The following is a 12,443-nucleotide window of genomic DNA, read 5'->3' as shown; positions in this document are numbered from 1 at the left end:
CCACTTCACCGACACCCACAAGAAGATCGAGATGGAACAACCGAACAGGTAGGTGATCGAAAAGGTGATATTCGACAGCCGAAAGACCGACAACGGCAACGTGTGAGCACGATCCGGTAAGTGTACGATAGTGACGGATTTAGGATTAGGGAGCGGACAGGTAAGTGTACGATAGTGAGGGATTTAAGGTTAGGGTGTGGGAAAGGTGAGTGTGTGGTAGTGTCGGACTTAGGGTTCCGGTAAGGTAAGTGTGAGACAGTGACGGAGTGTAGTGTAGGGAAGGGTTAAGTGTGTTAGGGTTAGTATGCGGGTGGAGTGAGTGTGCGATAGTGACGGGCTTAATGTTTTAGGGTGGGTTAAGTGAGCTAGGGTTAGGGTGCAGGTAGGGTAAGTGTGCGATAGTGACGGTGTTGAGGTTTAAGGGTGGGTTAAGTGAGTTAGGGTTAGGGTGCGGGTTGGGTAAGTGTGCGGAAGTGTCGGACGTTAGGGTTTAGGTTAAGGTTAGTGGATATGTTATTGTGTGCAATGTGTAGTTTACGTTTTTTGCGTCGGTGTAATGGTGTTCGGTTTTTTGAGTTGTTGGTGTTTGTCGGTGTTGTGTGTTTTCGGTTGTTTGGGGTCGGTAAATTGTGTGTCGGTGAATCGGAAGTTCGGTTATACAAAGTAGACCCATATATATATATATATATATATATATATATATATATATATATATATATATGATGCATCAAGTTAGAAGACCAGTCCGTTTTTATGCCTGTGTGTCCCATACAAGGCTGACAAGTGTCAAAGTTTATCTGGGGCATCCAGACTTAAAATGCAGATTTACGTGCTGTTTTGACATCTGGTTTTGCATGCTATCAGTCTTGAATCAAAAAGTCTGTGCCTAACTCATCCACAAGCTGACACTGACTGGAGAGAGGCAGTTAATCCAGCAGTGTGTGTGTGTGTGTGTGTGTGTGTGTGTGTGTGTGTAGGTTTGTCAGAGACAACTCCCTCAGTCTTCTCTGTGATGTGGTTTGTGAATATTGCTGTAATAAACAGGTTTAGAAGTGTATATGTGTGTATATATGTATATATGTGTGTGCATGTCTGTGAGAGAGAGATTATTTTTTTGGCCAGCTATTTATTTGTCATTGTAATCCAGTGATGCCCTTTTTCAGAGAAGAAAGTCAACAAATCTATTTATTGAATGAGTCAGTATCTAAGGCAGTATTACTGTAAAATAAGGTGATGTGTACTAAAAGTGTCCCATATTGTCTAGGTAACCATCCTTTTGGATATAGAGGCATAAAAATATCATTCATGCTACACTTAACTTTATTTGTTGCATCATAATCAATTTTGCAGATAATTGTGCTACTACTTGTTTCATGATCTTTTAATGATAATTAAAAAGTAACTGTTCAGTTCCCCTCTTGTTTAAACGTTTTATATAATTTGGCCTAATCTGTAGCTAAACTATTTGAGTGATACTTGTCAGTCTCCTAGCGGTGCACTCTTCTTTGTTACATATTTGTATTCAGATATGTATAATTGCATATGCTTATTTTTATTTCTGTCAGCTTAAGCCTTTGTTCTGTATGTGACTATACATTCTCCACCAGCTCTCAAACTACTCCCAATACCTGGTTAAAGGAACTAAATTGTGGGCCTCAGACTCAGATAACCATTGGTGATGTATGAGGACTAGCAGACTCAGGCAAGGGCCACAATCTCCAAGACAAAAAGAAATGCAGGCACTGTAGCTGGAAAAGTAGTGTAGTCATTTCCTTCATCTATAATTATGATGGTTTTTCAAGGCTGAGAGTTTGAGATCCCTGAACTAAAGTTTTCTCAGCAGATAAACAAGATGCATTGGTGTGATAGATTACAATCTCAAAGTATCTCTAATCTGTGGAACAAACTTCCACTACATGTCAAACAAAGTTGGACCCTTGCCACCTTCAAGTTAAGCCTTGAAAATTGGATGGGCAACCTCAAATTCTTCCTGTCATCTATATATTGTCTTACCCACCTTGAGACTGGATGGAACTTCCGAGTAGTGTTTTTTTAGCTAGTCTTGTAATGGTCTGCAGACTGTTTGTCTAGTGCTTGCCAGTAAATTTATGAATCTCGAGCTCTTTCAAAGAATAAACAGCTAATAAATAGCAAATTATTCCTTGGCTGACAATAGTGTTTTTTTTCCTCTAATGCTGCCATTTTGGATTTCTTCACTTTGAGAAGAATGAGAGTTCAGTACTGTAATGGTTTCTTTTCCAACAGCATATATTAATGCTGCACACTGTACTTTTCAGACTTTTCAGCAAATCCATATACATCAGGGAATACATTAAATGTCTGGATTGAAGACTTCCCATTTTCAGCCAAATTGCTTTTCTAACAGTGTAGATGTTACCTAACTTCCATAACATCTGTATTCCAGCTACATTCTGGAATTCTGGAAAAACTATATATTGGTAGTGCTGTTAATTTGTTTATAAGTATATATTTTTGTTAATCTGACTCCTAGTTGACCTGCACAGCCAGTGGCTGCTCTCCCTTACTTGGTGCTTGCTCAGCCCTGAATCTCCCTATAGCTTCTTTCTGGGTAGCCCCAGATGTGACTCTTCACTGACTGCCCAACCCCCCCCCCCCCGTAGTCCTTGGAAAGTCAGCCTCATGGTACACATTATTAAGCCTGAGAAGTGAGAGATCCAGTGGTGAGTTGTGAGCATGGAACATCGGAGCCTCCATACAGGCAGTAGCTAGTCTTTGACCCTAGCCTTGGAAGTGATTAATATAATGACTTCAAGACACCGTTGCTGCCTTCTGAGTTAATCCTGAGGTTCCTTTGTGACTCCTGGTCTTTATTGATGGTCACTAGTTATTATGTTTCTCCTTCCTCCTCCCCTGGAAGTAGAGCTGTGTGTCAGCCACTTTGATGTTCTTCATCTCACATTGCTGCAGTCCTTACACTTGGGTAGTCCGCTGTCCTCGGTCGGCCCGAATATCAAAGTATAAGGCTGACGTCGGTCAAGGCGCATTTGACTGACATCAGGACGTCAGGGTACAAATGCGCATGACCGACGTCATATCCTCAGTCTTTTTTGCCGCATGGTCCGATGCAGAAGCAGCATTGCAAGTGCCGGTTGGCGTTCTGAGATTTTTCGATTTCGAAGTTTCAGACCGAGTTCAAAGTTGGCTAAGTACCCGTTGGGAATATTTTAGTTTTTCTTGCCTCAGTGATTTACGGATGTCAGAAAAAGTCAATAATTGCATTTCTTGTGGGAAACAGATACCGCATAGAGATTATCATACTTTGTGTATTCCTTGCTTAGGGCCTGAGCACGACGTTGTTGGCTGTCGCTCTTGTGCTAGATTCAATAATCGCACTATAAAGAGAAGGTTGGATTGTGCCAGGTTAGTCTTTGGGAAGCGGTGCAATTATAAAATGCCGTCGGATGCTCCGACGCCCGCTTCTTCGAAGAAGCGCAAGGACAAAGCAGTTAAGCCTAGGCTAGAAGAACCGTCTGTACCGGACACCGGTTCTTTAGAGGTGTCGGTGGAGTCGGTGGCTCCACCGGAGGTTTCTTTGGGTTCCCAGGGAGAGACTTTATTATTGCAAGATGTGGCCTCTCAGGAGGCAGGTCAGGCTGAAGGGGCTTCACAGGTTACTATACTCCCCTCCCTTCCTAGGGTGGCTAGGCCCTCTCCTTCTGTTTACAAGGCTTCTCCCAGAGGCAGGCCAAGTTCAGCTGCAGTTGGTGTCACCCCTAGTTCTTCTGGAACTGTGCCCAAGAAGCATATGCTTAAAATGGCAGAAGATTTGATTTCTTTGATTAGGGGTTCTTTACCCCCTCCTGATAAGAGACCTAGGGTGGAGCCTGAGCCTGGGAGTTTTGAGCAGGCTTCGGATGTTTCAGAGTCTTCGGCTGAAGACTTGCAGGAGTATTCTCCTTATTCTGATTCTGATGTGGATGATTCTACTCCTTCTGCTTCTCCTCCTGAGGATTTTTCTTTTCAGAAACTCTTCATTCTATGAGGGAGCATTTTAAGTGGGAAGGTCAGGACTTCTCTGATTCCAGGAAAAGGCTTAGAGAATTTTTGTTTTTACCCCAGCATAGGCCTTTGGCTATACCTCCTGTTTTAGATGTGGTGGAAGATGTTTTTGCAGAGGCTTCTCTTAATCCTGATTCTTTGCCTCCTGCTCCTGTTAAACCGGATAGATATTACAGGGTGCCTGAAGCTCATAAGTATCTTTTTAAGAGTCCTAGGGCAGACCCAGAAACTGTTAGTCAGGGGCCTAAAGGTGTTAAGGCTTCTGTTGTCAAGAATCCGGTTCCCTCAGACAAAGAGGCCAAGGCTTTGGATAGATGGGGAAAGAAAGTTTATACTTCTTCCACTCTAGCTATGAGGGCTTTGAATTGCCAGTTTCACATGTTAAAATACCAAAACTATCTCCTTTCACAATTGAAGTCTAAGGTTGATGCTCTGGCGGAAGGTATTGATTGTAAAGAGTTGCAAGATTTAGTACATGTTTCTGAACAGGTGGGTAAGCATTCTTTGCAATGTGGTTTTGATGCTGTACAGGCCTCGTCTAGGGTGGCTGCCACTGGGTCAGTTCTTCGCAGGCACACCTGGCTGAGGGATCAGAATTTATCTGACCATGTTAAATCACGGATTTTAGATGCTCCTTTACAATCTGATGTGTTGTTTGGTTCTCCTGTTGAGACAGTCTTAAAGAAAATGGAAGACAAGGCTAAGTCTATGCAGACTGTTAAAGATTTTTTGCAGGTTCAGCCTCCTAAGTTTAGTAGAAATTGGCCTACTAAGGGGTGGATGTATCCTTCCTATGATTCCCAGTCTAGGGGTAGATCTAGACGTGGCAGGGGCAGAGCTCAGGGCTCTTTCAGGCCTAGAACAGGGAGTTCTCCTGCACAGTCTTCAGGTGAGGGCAGGGGTCAGTCCTTTCGTAAACAGACCCAATGACCTACCTTTTCAGCTGCCAGAGCCTTCTCGTCTGGCAGCACCTTTGGGAGGAAGGTTGGCACTTTTCAAAGAAAATTGGAGTTTAATTACCCAGGACAGATGGGTATTGGATATCATACACCACGGTTACCGGTTTTATTTCCATACCTTGCCTCCTTTCAAAGGCATGCCAGACGTTCCTCCTCCACAAAGAATAGAGGCTCACAAGCAAATTTCTCTGTTACTCCAAATAGGGGCCATTCAGCCGGTCCCTATGCCAGAAGTGGGCCTAGGATTTTATTCTCGTCTGTTCCTAGTACCAAAGAAAGGGAACACGTGGAGACCAATTTTGGACTTATCTATCCTCAACACTTATCTGGACATTCCCAAGTTCAAAATGTTGACGTTACAGCAACTTTTACCTCTGCTGGGCAAAGATCATTGGATGGTAACTTTAGATCTCAAGGAGGCTTATCTTCATGTTCCTATCAGACTCAGTTGCAGGAAGTATCTGCGTTTTCGAGCTGGGACTTCTCATTATCAGTTCTCTGCATTGCCCTTTGGCTTATCTACTGTGCCCAGAGTGTTCACGAAGGTTCTGGCTCCAGTGATAGCTTTCCTCAGGATGAAAGGAATACAGATTTATCCATATTTGGACGATTGCCTGATTCTGGCTCAAGAAAGGGACGAGCTTCTTCATCATTTGGGTTATGTGATAGCAGTGCTAAGATGCCTGGGGTATTCTGTGAACGAAATAAAGTCCAGTCTAGTACCCTCTCAAGACATGTGCTTTCTGGGTGTGAGACTGAATACAGCATCCCAGATGGCCTTTTGACCCCGGACAAGCAAAAGAATCTTTCCCTTTACTTTCATCAGTTGTCTCATCAGTCCGGGCTGACTGCAAGGACAGTCCTTCAAGCCTTAGGGTTCATGGCATCTTGTATTCTGGTGCTTCCCAATGCCAAACTGCATATGAGGAAGCTACAATGGTATCTCAAAATGTATGGACACAGCACTGCCAGGATTTGGACACTGTCATTCAAATAATACCTTGCATTCAAAAGGAATTTTTGTGGTGGGCTCAGGAATGTCACCTAAACAAGGGACTCTCTGTGACCCGGCCAGAGGCGAGTCAGATTCTAACGACAGATGCCTCAGACAAAGCTTGGGGAGCTCATCTGAATGGAAAGTGGATACAAGACAAGTGGCCTGCCAGACTACAACATCTACATATCAACTTGAAAGAGATGTTAGCAGTCCAGTTTGCATTAATAGCCTTCAAGGATTTACTTCTACCAGGGCAGGTGTTGATTCTAACAGACAACACAACTGTCATGTGGTACATCAACAAGCAAGGCGGAACACATTCTTATCCTCTATGCAGGCAAGCAATGATTTTGTGGGAGACTGCTCTCAGTTTACAGCTAAATCTTCAGGCAAGGTTTCTGCCGGGAGCACAGAACTCCTTAGCAGATGTGTTGAGCAGACAAATTATGGATCCCCACGAGTGGAAATTGGATCCTCATGTATTTCGAAATTGACAGTGTCATGGGGAACTCCAGACATAGATCTGTTCGCTTCCCCACTAAACCACCAGCTGCCAAAGTTTTGCACAAAAGGTTTCATCCCACAGCTTGGAGAGTGGATGCTCTTTCTTTCAATTGGAGCAATCTTCATGTGTATGCCTTTCCGCCTCTGCCTCTCCTCCCAAAGGTACTACTAAAGGTCAGACAAGACAAGCCAAGGATGATTTTGATAGCTCCAGATTGGCCTCGACAGCATTGGTACCCATTACTGAGGAGCCTGGTACGGAAGCCTCCATGGCCTTTGCCTTGATTCCACACCTGTTGTCTCAGGAGGACAGTCATTTGCTCAATGTCAAGCTTCACTCTCTGCACCTAACAGCCTGGCATATTCTGTTTTGAACCATTGTGGGCCTCCACTTCCACAACAAGTTTTGAATGTTATTTTGGAAGCCAGAAGGCCTAGTACAAGGAAAGTGTACGCAGACAAATGGAAGAGATTTTTATTTTGGAGTGCAGCAAAGGATTTTGATGTTTCTGGGCCTAATTTAAGTGTGGCTCTTCAATATCTTACTGAGTTACTGGACAAAGGTTTGTCCTTCTCTTCTATTAAAGTTCATGCTGCAGCAATTTCGCTCACTATGATTGTGACCCACCATTGTTTTCTCATCCTTTGTTCAAGCAATTTCTTAGAGGGGCAAAGAATATAAGACCCCCAAAGCTCCTACTCCTGCTTGGGATCTCAATTTTGTGTTGGAGAAACTCACTCTACAACCTTTTGAGCCTGCAGCTACTGCTGAATTAAAGTTTTTATCATGGAAGACTGCTTTTTTGTTGGCTATTACCTCTGCAAGAAGGGTTTCTGAGTTGCAGGCCCTTATGGCAGTTGAGCCTTTCTTAATTTTCCATAAGGATAGGGTATCTTTACGTACTAATCCTTCCTTTATGCCTAAAGTGGTTTCTAGTGTGGCTTTAAACCAAACTATTCATTTGCCTACCTTTTATGCAAATCCCCAAAATAAAGGGGAAAAGATTTTGCACACTTTAGATGTACACAGGCAGTTGCGTTATTATTTGGACAGAACTAAAGGGTTCAGGCAGTCTCAGCAGTTATTTGTTTCTTTTGCTTTGAGTTCTCAGGGCAAGCCTGTGTCAAAACAAACTATTTCTAAGTGGATTGGGTTTTGCATTGCTTTCTGTTATTCCCATCATGGCAAGGAAGTTCCAGCTGGGATTAGGCCTCATTCCACTAGGGCTACTGCCACTTCCAACAGCTTTTTTGAGAGGGGTGGCAACTAAGGATATTTTGGAGGCAGCTACTTGGAGTTCAGTGCATACTTTTTCCAGGCATTATCACCTACCACTTTACTCTAAATCCAGGGCTGGTTTTGCCACTGCTGTTTTGCAGGGCATTTTAGCAGCTCCTGCTTCCTTATAATTTGGCCATCCTCCCTTTCCTCTGCTTTGGGATTCTACCCAAGTGTAAGGACTGCAGCAATGTGAGATGAAGAACATAGTACAGTTTTGTACCTACCATAAATGTAGATGTTCGAAGATCCACATTGCTGCAGTCCAATTTACCCTCCCTCCTTCCCCTCTGTTGTTAGAGGCGGTCGTGTGGGTTGGGTGGTCAATTGGGTGTATATTGTCTATTGTATATATTGTACATATTTTTAGTGCTAGGATGGTTGGTTGTTGGTTTGCTGTCTTTTGGTTTTTGACCTTTATTTTTAGGGTCTTCTGACATCTGGGGCAAGAAAAGACTGAGGATATGACGTCGGTCATGCGCATTTGTACCCTGACGTCCTGATGTCAGTCAAATGCGCCTTGACCGACGTCAGCCTTATACTTTGATATTCGGGCCGACCGAGGACAGCGGACTACCCAAGTGTAAGGACTGCAGCAATGTGGATCTTCGAACATCTACATTTATGGTAGGTACAAAACTGTACTTTCTATCCCTCCCAGCCAGCCCTTCTGGTGGCTCAAGACTGTTTCCCGAACTCTGGTCATCAGAGGTGCAGATAGACACCCTGCCTCTGTGCCATCAGGCTGGCCTCTTCATAAGAATGTTGTATGAAATAATATCAAGTACCTTTTCCAGATCAGCATAGATCATAGTAACTGGGAGGCTTGCTTTTATTAATTTTTTTTTGTTTTCTTTTGTTATTTGTTCCCATTATCTGCCAGTCATCAGCCTGATCCAAGTCATTCAGCCCATTTGCTTTCTCAGTTACTGAAGGGTGAAGATTTACTTGGAGGGGTAGTCATCAGGGGTTGTTTGAAATTTCTAATTTATATCCTACTTCTAGCACCTCCCCTGTGATAACCTGTGGGCATCAGTGCAGCTCCCCCTCCCTTCTGCAAGGGGACTATGTTAACAGGAAGTCTGTGCCCACAAAAAGAGAAACGGTGCTGTGGTTCTTCCATTCTCCACCAGGGGAAGTCACTTCCAAGCCCGTGCCCCCAAACATGTAGATACCATCCTCCCTAGAACAGACATGTCCATTTTCCTTGCCTGCACCATCAAATGCCTAAGTCGCTACTCAGACCTAGGTTGTCTGGGTCATAGTCAGAACTACATCTCTGTACACCACCAGCACAGGAAAGTCCTGTATATATTGTTTCACTAGCACTGTCCTATTATTATTATTATTATTATTATTATTGTTGTTGTTGTTGTTGTTGTTGTTGTTGTTGTTGTTGTGCTATTATATTGGCCTTCAAGAGTGTAACAAAGTTTTGCTGAGAGATCTTACATTGTTTCTTTTGATAGTAGGATACTGCTTCAGTAGCTTCACCTATGCCCCCTTTGCCTTATGTGATCATTCATTGAATAGTGGAGGGATACCTGCATTTGTAACACTAAATTTACAGTCTTAATAAAACTGATTTACTCCATTCTTATCAGTGGGACTGTGAAAGTCTGTGGAGCTTGAAACTTGCTGTATTAGTAGGAGATTACATTCTTAGATGATATTTACAGCTCAGCAAGGCACAAGAGCACCTGGACTATAATTCTAATATTGCAGAAAAGCTAAATAGATTAATTAGCCTTTCAAGGCTAACATTCAAATGTATATTAAAAGGCTGTTTAGAAGATAGCCTATGATATTAGTGTGTGTCACTGAAAAAAAAATAAGTTAACAGTCTAGCTGCATTGTTTTCTCAGTCACTGACAGAGTTAACAGAAAACAGGAAATTACAGTATTTTCAATGGGATCATAGAAAATGTAGTGATCTAATGTAATCCAAAGGGGATATGGGATGAAGTTTGGGAAACAAATAGGTTCATAGGTTAGTACTCGACTAACTGCCTTGAAGGGCCATTTTAAGCCTGGCCATATTTCCTGTTTGGTGCTTGAACTTGCCGATTTCGTTTAGTGTTTGGATTAACCTTACCCATTTAATGGACTATATTTGTATTCTCTCTAGTGGTAGTAACTAGGATCATGTCATAGATATGTGAAAAGTCCCCAGTCATGGGTGAAATAATTTAGGACCCCTAAAGTAAATACCCTGTTATCCATCCATAGATCCAAATTGGGCTTGAATTTGGACAGGGATGAGCTTTATTTTACATAGTTGGGGGAGTCTGCTCCAGAGCGCTGGTATCCTATCCCCCGTGAGATATAGCTGTCCCTCCAAACCATTCAGTTGATGGTGCAGAACAGGCTTAGATCCCTGGAGCAAGTGTTTCTGATATTTGACTTTCTGATATGTAGTAGTTCCATCAGTATCATGACAGAGAATGCCATGTATGCCAGATTCAGGTCACTTCTTAGCAATTTATAAGATGCTGAGTATAGTGACAGGGCTTTGAGGTGGTCCATGTAGGGAAAATTGTTTAAGGCTAGTATCCTTTTTGTAAGGTAGCTCTGTGGACATTCCAACTGTTGCATGGGTTTGGACTGATGCATGCCAAAAGGAGCATTATACTATGAGCCTTATGAGGGATGAGTAAAGGGGGACAGTGACGTCCATGGACATGGAAGCAGTCCCTTTGTTAATGAGCTGTGCGATGTAGAAGTATTTCATCACCACATTAGACACATGATGGTCGATAGTTAGTGTCCAAATAAGTTTCCTTATCTCAAAGAAATGGTCAACTCTTAGGGATGTTTTATCAGTGTGGTAGTTCCCTGGGGCAGTTGTCTTCCCAAAGGATACACTAAATCATTTAGCTTTAGACCGTGATTCTGGCACCAATTATTTGTTTGGGATAAGCCTTTCTTTGGGTGATTGATAAGTGTACGTAGCTTGCAGTCATCTGCAGACTTGGTCAGACAGACTCCCTTAGTATTTGGCTTTAACTTCCAAAAAGTAGATGCCATACAAGAGAGGTCACAGCACTGAACCCTGAGGAACTCCACTGGTGGCTGGTCTTTTAGTGGAGGTAGCGGCACCTATTTTGATCTCCTTGTGTTTTAATCTGTGAGCCAGCTGGTGATCCATCAAGTAGCATAGTTTTTCTACTGTGCCAGTCTAGTGACCTCTTCACAAAAGTTCACCAGGTTGAGTAAGCATGATTTGCCTTTGATGAATGTAAACTGAAATGGATTCAGTGTTTGGTGGTTCCCTATGTTCCTGTTGATTCATTCCGTAATAATTATTTCCATAGCTTTGCATGTGAGGCGATTCAGACTTATGGACCAGTAATTTTCTTGGTCCATGTGGGGTCCTCTCTTACATAGTGGAGTAATTGTTGCTGTTCTCTATTCACATGGTACAAAACCCATATGGAGGCTAAGGCTGAGCAGATGCCTTCCTTATCATTCAAAATGATCTTGCCATGATGGCTCTCAACAGGGAATTTTGGAGTGCAGCACTTCGGAAGGTAATTTTAACTACTTAGAATGTTGCAAGTACATCAGTGCTAAAGAGCTGAAGATATGATTGGAAGCATTTTTCATTTTAGATGCTGTGGTCATGTTAGTCCTAATAGCTTAGGCATTGCTAGTGGCCTTTGTCAGCATTAACCATACAGAATCCACATATTGATAAACCATTGTTATTCACTTGTTACTGTTATTTTGCTGTGGTATTTTGATTTTTCATTTACATAATTTTGTCGCAATTTAATACCTTTTGACATATCAAGTATTCAACTTTTATAGCTGCCTGTAAATATGTAATGAAACGTTGTGAAATATGGAAGCAAATTTTTGTGTGTTGTGATGGGGGGGGGGGGGCAAAATTTTAGGACTTTTGCATTTCTTTTTGGGAAATTGTATGGCTGAAAAAACATTTTCTTGACAGACTCGTACAGAAGACCAGCTTTGGTTTCCCATAAACCTACCTGTTAACTGTATAGGCTGCCTGAACACTAATACCAGCATCTCTGTATGTACATCCACTTTGAAAAGTGTCTCCATGACCTACCCCTTTGCCGTCTTGGATTTCCTGCTTTTAATTTAACAGTTCTTTATGGTGTGTCAGTTTTTGTGGTCATTTATTAGTGTCCTCCTCCTGCTAAAGTGAGCTTTTTGAGCCTGACCTCTTTATCAGTAGGTCATGGGCCCACTTTGTTATCTTCAGAATGCCTTCTTTTGATGTTAGAGGAGTTTTCCATCCCTGCAGTTCTTTCCTGCTACTGCAAGGGAACAATGTACTCGCCCATTTTTGTAATATGTGTAACAAGAAAAGAAGCAGGATTCATAGATTGTGTGTGTTTTGTTATCTTTTATTAGTAACCAAACCGAATTGTCACAGTATAAAAAAGTGTTTTATCTTTATTTTTGCTTCAATTATAGCTTTTCATATTCTGAAGAACACTACAATCCAGTTCACATTAGAAAAAATCCCAGTAGAGCGGGTTCTGGAGCTGTCTTTTCCTCAGCAATTCGAGTACTTTGAAACAACAAACATCATGAAGGTTGAAGGCCGATTTGTCAACCCTGTACAGGTAACCAACCATTTTAGTCTTTATTTTGTGTGGATGCCTTATCTTAACTTGATTGAATATATCTG

General features: G+C 42.4%; 1 protein-coding gene across 1 annotated transcript in view; it reads left to right on the top strand.

Annotated features, from left to right (window-relative positions):
• The window catches only part of VPS13D (vacuolar protein sorting 13 homolog D), a 3,321,573-nt gene that overhangs the window by 1,033,351 nt on the left and 2,275,779 nt on the right, over positions 1-12,443 (top strand). Inside the window, exon 20 of the mRNA XM_044060428.1 lies at positions 12,227-12,378. Coding sequence (XP_043916363.1) covers positions 12,227-12,378 — 152 coding nt within the window. The remainder of the gene's footprint in view (positions 1-12,226; positions 12,379-12,443) is intronic.

The sequence above is a fragment of the Protopterus annectens genome, chromosome 2.part0, assembly GCF_019279795.1.
Source record: "Protopterus annectens isolate FY-2018-M chromosome 2.part0, PAN1.0, whole genome shotgun sequence".
NCBI classification, from domain to species: domain Eukaryota; kingdom Metazoa; phylum Chordata; order Ceratodontiformes; family Protopteridae; genus Protopterus; species Protopterus annectens.
Note: the sequence above shows the minus strand (reverse complement) of the source record. Positions and strands in the feature narration are given on the sequence as shown.